This window comes from Callospermophilus lateralis, chromosome 10, assembly GCF_048772815.1.
Source record: "Callospermophilus lateralis isolate mCalLat2 chromosome 10, mCalLat2.hap1, whole genome shotgun sequence".
In the NCBI taxonomy this organism is placed as follows: Eukaryota; Metazoa; Chordata; class Mammalia; order Rodentia; family Sciuridae; genus Callospermophilus; species Callospermophilus lateralis.
This window is the reverse complement of record NC_135314.1, coordinates 1,608,691-1,617,754: the sequence shown is the minus strand read 5'-3', so window position 1 is coordinate 1,617,754 and position 9,064 is coordinate 1,608,691. Positions and strand designations below refer to the sequence as shown.

The following is a 9,064-nucleotide window of genomic DNA, read 5'->3' as shown; positions in this document are numbered from 1 at the left end:
AGAGGTGGCCCTCTCAGCCCCCGAGGAAAGGCTTTGACAAAACCTAACACGCGGCGGAAAAGAAAAAGGAAACACTAAGAAGATCAGGAAGACGCAGGGCTTCCTGAACGTATGGAGGGCATTTAGGAAGACCTGCCGCTGCCCCACACCGACCGGGAAGAACTGGACCCCCGACCACAAGAAGTAGAACAAGCCAGAATCAGAGGAAGAAATCCCTCTACTGCAGAGACCCGGCAGCATCGAGAAACTCCTAGAGACGCCCCAGAGAGCCACGGATCCTTTACTAAAGAATCGAGCAGTGTCTCAGGACATAACATCAACGTGTTTCTGTGCACTGGCACCGAACGATCCAAAAAGGAAATTAAGCAAAAAGCGCTCCAATTGCAATTGAAAAAGAGAGAGCCCCTAGAGACCAACCTGACCAGCAGACAAGATCTGCACGTTGGTTGATAGCTACAGAATGATGCTAAAGAATCAAAGAACAGGCTGGGGTTGGGACTTGGTGGCAGAGCCCTGGCCTAACGTGGGTGAGGCCCTGGGTCGGGTCCTCATAAAATTGATTAATTAATGGTATTGTATCCTTCTAAAGAAATATCCATCTAAACAACCAAAACAAACATTTTTAAAAGAATTAAAGAAGACCTGATAAATGGAAAGACATCCCATGTTCCTGGATTAAAAGACCCCTCAGCCCACGTAGAAAGCTTTGGTAAAATCTAACAACACTGGACTAAAGCAGGCAGAGCGCAAGTGGACGTCTCACCCACAGACACACAGATGTCCACAAGCACACAAGGCACACTCCTTGCTGGTGGTCACTGGGGAAAGCAGACCAAAGCCTCTGTGAGAAGCCGCCACACCCCAGCTACAGCTGCCTTTTTAAGAAAACAGCCAGGCACAGTGGGACCTGTGCCCACCTGCAATCCCAGCAGCTCAGGAGGCTGAGGCAGGAGGACGGAAAGTTCAAGGCCAGCAATGCATTGGGGCCCTAAGTAACTTAGTGAGAGCTCCGTCTAAAAATAAAAAAATAGAAAGGGCTGGGGAAATGGCTCAGAGGTTAAGCACCCCTTAGTTCAATCCCCAGCACCCCAAAAAAGTGCAACCACAGCATTGCCAAACAAGCCAGCAGCTGTGCCCCCAGGAAGTGAGGGGTACCTTAAAGAAACTCTCTACAAAGTCTCAATCAGATAATTGGACGCCAGTGTCTTTTGTAGCACCATTCACAATCGCCAAAGGGTAGAAATGACTGACTGCATCGGCAGATGAATGGGTTGACCCCACGAGGTACAGCTACGTTGGAAGACTATTCAGCCATGAACATGAAAGGAGCCCTGGCACCTGCTGTGGCAGGCAGGGCCACCAAAGGACAAAGGTGGGAGTCCACCTGCATGAAAGAGCTGTGACGGCACCTTCAGAGGAGCAGGGCGCAGACTGGGGGGCCCGGGCAGGCAGGGGACAGTGAGGAGGCAGTGTTTATGGGGGAGAAGGCCACATCACATGGCTGAACTACACCCTGAAACACTGAGGCAGAGGTCACCAGCCCGCACACAGTTCTCAGGGTATAAATGGTCCCACTGGCCATCTGTCATAGAGTCGGTACACAAAGACGCCCAGACAGTGAGGACAAGGCAGTGACCTGTGACCTGATAAAAGAGTGGTCACCACGTGCGCACGGCTCCTGAGACCCTGCAGCCACCGGCCCCGACCAGGAGGTGGCTTTGCCTGCAGGTGAGGGGAGTGGGACCTCGCTGGCTGGGCATCTCCCGTGCGCCCTGTCGAGGGGCACCGGGGAACGAGGGGGCTCGGAGGCCACCAAACAGTGGCCTGCATGGTGGCTGCCCCACCCTGAGGACCGTGGGTCCTGTGGAGAGGCTGAGTCTGCCTCTGTCCTCTCAGCACAGGACAGTGGCCTCTCAGGGACCAGCACACCCTGTCCTCAGGGCTGGACCTGGCCGGCAGTCAGTTTGAACGCATCCTTTCCAAAATGCACATGGAGACCTGGCCCTCCGCAGGGGCGTGACGGGAGTCTGACGGGGATTAAGTCCCAAGTTCTCTGCCTTTCATGTAGGAGCCGGGGGGCTTCTGCCTCCCACCCCTCATCTTGTGGGGACACAGGAAGGGGCACCACCTTAGGACACAACAGTCCCCAGACCCAAACCGCCTTGGGCCAGTGCTCCCCAGGCCCCAGAACTGTGGACATAGAGCCGTTCCTTGGTGTCTTGTCACAGCAGCACAAATGGACCAGGCTGTCAACACTGCCCGACACATATGCACCCTGGCCCTGCCACCTGGCCAGCTGGGGGGCCTCCACCGTCCCCAGACGCCCATCACCAAACACAAGGGCCCAGGCTGTCCTCACCCTCTCACCCTCTCCCTGAGCCTCTGCCTGATCCGCACCCACTGACCCCGTCACGCTGCCACACTCCCGGCTCTCCCGTCCCCTGTGTGCTGGCCCAAGTTCCAGGGCTGTGCCTCCCACTGACCCCTCCTGCCCGCCCCTGAGGAGTGTCTGACCTCCCTGGAAGCCTCTGGCCGTCTCCCTAGAAGGTGTCCCAAGTCCTCTGGCCTCTGCAGTCACCAGTATCCAAATAAAAGGGTGAGCGGCCCCTCCATCCACCCACCAAGCCCCCGGGCACTCACACGCTTCTCCTGCCTGCACCCCTTCCTGCTGGACTGGACAGTGCTGCCCCTCGGGCAGCGCCCTGCAGACTGCCCTCCACCACGGCCTGCACAGCCGCTCTTCTGTTTCTCCCCGAGGGTAGAGGTAGGGCGGCACTGGGGCCCAGCAGGACACGCACAGCAGGACAGAGCCACAGGGCCTGTCCTCACCCCGGACCTGCCTCTGCTGTGCCCACCTGCCAGGCTCCCCAGGTGTCCAGCGGCCTGCGTCCTCCAGCCCTGGCCCTGGAGCTGTGCCAGTGTGTGCAGCACAGTCACTCCACATGCAGACATCCAAACACAAGTCAGGCTTTTCATCTGGAGAGCCGCTCACAGCCCGCCACTGACCGGACCTCTCACACCTCCGCCTGGAGACACGGCCCCCCCGTGCCACGTCCCCAGCTCCTCTCCACTCCTTGAAGTCGGCTTCCAGGAAGTCCCGCAGCCTCCCGGGCAACTCCCTGGCCCTGAGCTCGGCCCCTCCAGCAAGGCCCTCCCCGGCCTACGGTCACTCAACCCCGTTCTCTTGTGCAGAAGGAAGCAGCTCTGCCTTCCAAGCAGGCCTCCAGCACCCAGGGACTGTCCACTCCAAGTCCTCTGCATCCGCCCAGCTGGCTGCTTCGGCAGAAGCTGCACTTCTCAGGCTGACTTCCTATGTCCCTTCCCCCCACGCCCACCCGGGGACAGCGAGCCTGACAGTTAAGGACAAGGCCCACAGGACTCCCCTGAGGCCTCTGCTGGCTCGTGTGGGCTTTGGGGATCCCCATCTGGGACCGTGACAGCACCATCTCCAGCTCACAAGGTTGATGGATGCTTCTCAACCTGCCCAGAAGAGCTCCCGCACACAGCGAGACTTGTGTGAGATCCGCTGCGCACGGCCATCCCTTCAAATCTCACTCCGACAAAATTAAAACAATCGTGAAACAAGCGCTGCCCGAGGCCGCCAATCCAGGGCAAGGGTGCCCAGTCCCCAGCCCCCAGCTCCCGGGTGCAGCTGGCTTCCTGACAGGACCTCCCTGCCTCCCAGGACCTGGCATCTCCACCGCCCACCTGTGCCCCTCCCCAGGCCCACGGAGCCTCCCTGACCGCCCAGGGTGGCCAGCTCTGCCCAACCCAGGCCCAGGCAGCCTGACACAGCACGTGAGTGCTCTCAGACCTGAAAGGGAGTCTTCCCAGCCGTAGCCAAACCTGAGGGCCAGAGCCTGCCCGCACGCTGCCCAGGGCACCACCCCACACAGAAAAGCCCTCTTCACAGCGTCTCCCGCAACGGCCCGTCCAGCCTGCGCGGAGGGCACCTGGTCGCAGGGCCGGCAGCTGGGAGCATCACCAAGGCTCCTCGCTGAGCCCTCTACAGCCCCCACCCGGGCCCCCCTAAGCACAGGGTCCACAGCAGCTGCCGCACTTGATTAGGAATGTCCCCAAAGGCTCCCGAGTGGAGGCCTGTCCCCCACCCGGAGCAGCATTCAGAGAGCCACTGGAGCTCGAGGGCCCTGGCGGCTGAGTGGACGACAGGGAGGTCACACTACAGGCTGGGGGCACGGGTGGAAGAGGCCCACCCACTCCCTTCTCTCCCTGTCCCTCCTCGCCCCTGCTTCCTGGTGCCCTGAACTGGGCGGCCCCCCGCCCCACACCCCTGGATGCTCTGCCTCACCGCAGGCCCACAGCAGTGGGGCCATTACCTCTGGACCCAGCTGTTGCTCATTTGGACATCACCTGCCCATCTCTCCACCCGAGGCGTCCTCCTAGAGAGTGGATACCCTGACTCATTTAGCCACTGTTTCCTGGACCCCCACCCAGGCGTCCCGAGGCCTGTGGACATGGCTCTTGGGCTCAGCCCCAGGACACAGGCAGTGGTCAGGAGGACAGAAGACGCAGAAGGGTCCCAAGGCTGCCAGGAGCGGGGCCCCACCCCAACCTGCCCAGGCAGAGCCTCGTTGCGGCCACCAAAGCCAGAGCCAAGGTGCAGCGAGAGCAGGGACTCACGGCACGGTGGCCACTGTCCAGCCAGACATGACTCCCCCGTCCCTGCCACAAACGCAACTCGCCACCAAGGCCAAGATGTCCAGTTGCCCAAGGAAGAGTGCACAGGCCACCCGTCTCCCAGGCGGCGCGCTTCCGTCAGAGCCACAGTGGGCAGGACAGCTCTGGAGCGCCACCCTCCGTCTCTGAGGCCTGGGGGGGTGCAAAGAAAGGGGCACATGCCCAGGGAGGGGCTGTCACACAGTGCCCGGCCAGTCATCAGCCCAAGGCCAGCGGAGAGCCCACCACTCACCATGCTCCTGCCTGGTGCCCCTCCCCCGGGGTTCTGACCAGGGCCAGCCAGCCAGGTCCCTGTGCAGCCCACACTTTTACGAGCTGAGTGGCATCTCCCAGGAAAGTCAGCCAGCCCTAATGAGGGCTGTCCCCAACCAGCCCCAACACCAACACGGAAAGAGCAACACTGGGGAGCCTCCTTTGGGACAACACGCCACGCAGACGGGTATAAAAGCCCAGTAGTCCAGCTCCTCACTCACACTCACCCACACACCCACCCACACACCCACACACCTCCTCCAGCACACCCACCAGGGCCGCCTCCACCATGTCCCTCTGCTCCAGCGACCTGAGCTATGGCAGCCGCATCTGCCAGCCCGGCTCCTGCGATTCCTGCCCCGACTCCTCCTGGCAGGTGGACGACTGCCCAGAGAGCTGCTGCGAGCCTCCCTGCTGTGCCCCCAGCTGCTGCCAGCCCAGCTGCTGTGCCCCAGCCCCCTGCCTGACCCTCCTCTGCACCCCAGTGAACTGTGTGTCCAGACCCTGCTGCCAATCAGTCTGCACCAGCTCCTGCACCCCCTCCTGCTGCCAGCAGTCTAGCTGCCAGTCTGATTGCTCCAACTGCTCCCCCTGCCAGCCGTCCTGCTGTGTGTCCCTCTGCTGCAAGCCCGTGTGCTGCAAGCCCATCTGCTGCAAGCCTGTGTGCTGTGTGCCCATCTGTTCTGAGGCTTCCTCCTCCTGCTGCCAACAGTCTAGCTGTGAGCCCTCTTGCTGCTCCTCTTCCCCCTGCCAGCAGTCCTGCTGTGAGCCCTCTTGCTGCTCATCCTCCCCCTGCCAGCCATCCTGCTGTGTGTCCCTCTGCTGCAAGCCTGTGTGCTGTGTGCCCGTCTGCTCTGGAGCCTCCTCCTCCTGCTGCCAGCAGTCTTCCTGCCAGTCTGACTGCTGCAGCTCCTCCCCCTGCCAGCCGTCCTGCTGCGTGCCCGTCTGCTGCAAGCCCGTCTGCTGCTACAGACCCTCCTCCTGCGTGTCCCTGCTCTGCCGCCCCGTGTGCAGGCCCGCCTGCTGCGTGCCCGTCTCCTCCTGCTGTGCCTCCTCCTGCCAGCCCAGCTGCTGCCGCCCGGCCTCCTGTGTGTCCCTGCTCTGCCGCCCCACCTGCTCCCGCCCGGCCTGCTGTGGTGTCTCCTTGGGCCAGAGGTCCTGCTGCTGACCAGTCATGTCCCCAGGGCCAGTGGGCTCAGGCCCCACCCTGGCCTCTCCTCTGCCTTTGAGATTCAACCCAGGACAACCCTGGTGCCACCTCAGCGTGACGGTCCCATGACTTCAGGTCAGCCTTGGCTGTCGGGGCTGCTGCCTCATGTCAGGTCCAGATGAGAGTGAGACGGCCGCCCGGCTAAGTGGGAGGGGCACTGGGAGCCCTGAGGCTGTGGGAGTCCCCCTGGGCACGCAGCCCCCCTCCCCTCCTAGTAGCTCGTCCTCCCTCCCCGAGCGTCTTGCTCTGAAATTAATAAACGCCCTTGGCAGCCTCCACGTGTCCCTCTCCCTGTATGACAGTCCACTCTTTCTCCGGCTAACACCACCTTGGCTCCAGCATCCTCCAGGCGAGCCAGGCCTGGGACACCTGCGGCAGTGCCAGGTCCCAGGGCCCAGCCGACCCTCCGCGCCCAGGGCTGAGCTCAGGTATTCACAGCGATTTCTCTGGTAGCCATCTAGCCAGTGGCCGCCTCCGGTCTGCATAGCCATGGTCAGTTCAAGGACACTGAAGGGCAGGGGGAGGCTGGGCAGGGTTCCCTGGGGTACAGCTGAAGCCCACACACTGCCTTCAGCCACTTGCAAGGAGGCCCTCCGTCCCTCTTAACCCCAGCATCTCTCACGGTCACAGTCTGCCCATGAAGAGCAAGGGATCCCACCCTGCATGGCCCAGGTCCAGCCCAGGGGTGTCAGAGGGCAGGAGGCCTCTGGGGTCTGAAGCAGGCTTGCTTCCCTTGGAGAGTCCCCTCGGGTCCAGAGTCCTAAGGCCCACGCCTGCCCCTCCCCCAGTCCTCCCACCTCCTGCTGGTCCCACTCCTGCTCCCACCCACAGGGCACCCTCTAGCTCTTACCCCACCCTGTGGTGGTGGGAGGGAGTGGGCTGGCCTGGGCTAACACCTAGGAGGTCCAGACAGATGTCCCCCAAGTCCCTGTGAGCAGGTTTAAGAGACCACCTGACCCTGAGCAGTTTGGGGGGGCGGGGGGGGGGACATGAGGCAGCTGTTCCAATGGCACCCGCTCAAAACCTGGGGTCCCCAGGAAGCCACTCTGAAAGGGAGGACCCTCAAAAACTAGACTTGTGCAGACAAACCAGGACCCTCCCCTTGCACTCTGAGCTGTGGCCTCAGAACGCTGCTGCCCGGGGGGACCTTGTCCTCCCCTACCACTCTCCTGGAGGACCTCACGTATCAGACGGTGAGAGAATGTCCCCCGGCCAGCATGTCCGTCTGGACAGGGGCCTTAGCACCTCCACTCAGGCCCCCACTGGCCTGGGACACGCAGGGACCTTCTCAGAAGCACGGAACACGGTCCCTGTGATGCAGTTTCCAAAAGCTTCTCCATCGAGGCGCTGACCACCGGGGGGTGGGGGGCGGGCTCGAGCTGAGTCAGGTCTGCCAGCTTTGGGGACAGTCGCCCCTTGTCCGACCCTAGAGCTGTTAGGACCACAAGACGCAGGGTTCCCATCCAAGATCTGCGCCCCCGAGTTCCATTTCCGTCCTGGACCGAGCCCAGCCAGGGCGCGGAGGCCCCAGCACCGACACCCCGGGTGGACAACAGGCCAGCCCGCAGCTGCGTCCTGTTCTTCTAGGTACAAGCGCAGGTTGTCCCCCGTCTCTGGGACCCTTCCCTGGCTGGTCCCCGAGAGCGGAGTGAGGCGTCGGGAGGTCGGTAGGAGCACAGGGACGCTCCCGCACACACAGCCCCGGGGAGAACCAAGGACTCCCGCTGCCCGCCAGGCTGCGCCGGGCTTTCCCGGGCGCGCGCGCGAGCGCATCCACACGCACTGGCACCACGCGGGCTGGCACAGACCGCTCTGCTGCGCCCGGCAGCGCACACACCGCGCCCGGCGGCTCCGCACGCGGGCCTCCAGCGGACTCCACCCGCTGCGCAGAGAACGAGCCCGCGGTCAGGCGGGACCAGGGGCCTTGGACTGCAGACCTACGCGGAGGCGGGGCTGGCCTTTCTCCTCCTCCTCCTCGTCCACCTCCAGGGGCAGAACCCCAGACACAGCTGAGACGCCCCGAGACCAGATTCGCCAAAGCCCCCACCAAGTCCCGCCTGGGGCCAAAGCGAGGAGTGGGAGCCTAGTGTGAGCCTAGGCCCCCGCCCGCCCCTCAGAGGACTGGACGCACGACTCCGGAAAGGAGCAGGGAGAGGACCCCTGGGGTGCCTGGCTGTGTCACAGTGAAGCTGCAGCTCTGAGACCCCGTGTCCTGCAGGCGGTGGCTCTGGGGGCCTTGAGGAGCCACATGCAGGCAGGGTAGAGCGGCGGAAGGGCTTGTGTGGGGCCTCCCGTGGCTGAGTGCAGGTGGGCGAGGTCAGACTGGGCCTGCATTTCCCAAGGGCTGAGCCGTGGAGGCACCAGCAGGCCCCGCGCTGCTCCAGCCTCCTCTGCCAGGGCCCACCTCTGCAGCTCCTCCACTGACCTGTCCCTGGGACTGCCCGGCAGGAAGGTGGGTGCTGACTGACCTCCCTGCAGGCAGGCCAGCGTCTCCTTGAGTGGACACCACTCGAATGATGAAGGAAGGGACATGAAGGAAGGGATGCCCCAGAGATAGGTGCTGGCCGCCCCACGGCCAGGCCCTGGTGAGGACATCTCTGGCTGTCCCTGTGGTAACACTCATCCACTGCAGGACACCACAGGGAGATGCAGGGGAAAGGCCTCCTGCAACCTGTAAGGGCTGTGCCTCTACCCTGCTCCAGTCCCATGCCCCTCACTGTGCAGGCCCACAGCTGGACAATGACCCCTGGATGGTCCTCTCAGAATTCCCTCACCTCCACATGGGCAGGAGGCCACGTCACACTAACCTGACACTGCTGTCAGGGCTCTGTGTCAGCCCTTCCAGACCCTGGCCCCTGTGGCTCATCAGCTCACCCACATGGAATCACTCTCCAACCTGAGGTT

At 62.8% G+C, this 9,064-nt stretch overlaps 1 protein-coding gene across 1 annotated transcript; it reads left to right on the top strand.

The window, feature by feature from the left end:
• Positions 1–5,239: 5,239 nt before the first annotated feature.
• LOC143408309 (uncharacterized) lies at positions 5,240–6,118 on the top strand. The gene has a single exon (XM_076867896.2). The coding sequence runs from the start codon at positions 5,240–5,242 to the stop codon at positions 6,116–6,118; it is 879 nt and encodes a 292-aa protein (XP_076724011.2).
• Positions 6,119–9,064: the final 2,946 nt, after the last annotated feature.

Coding starts and splice junctions, on each gene's coding strand:
- LOC143408309 (XM_076867896.2), top strand. CDS start 5,240: ATGTCCCTCTGCTCCAGCGACCTGAGCTATGGCAGCCGCATCTGCCAG.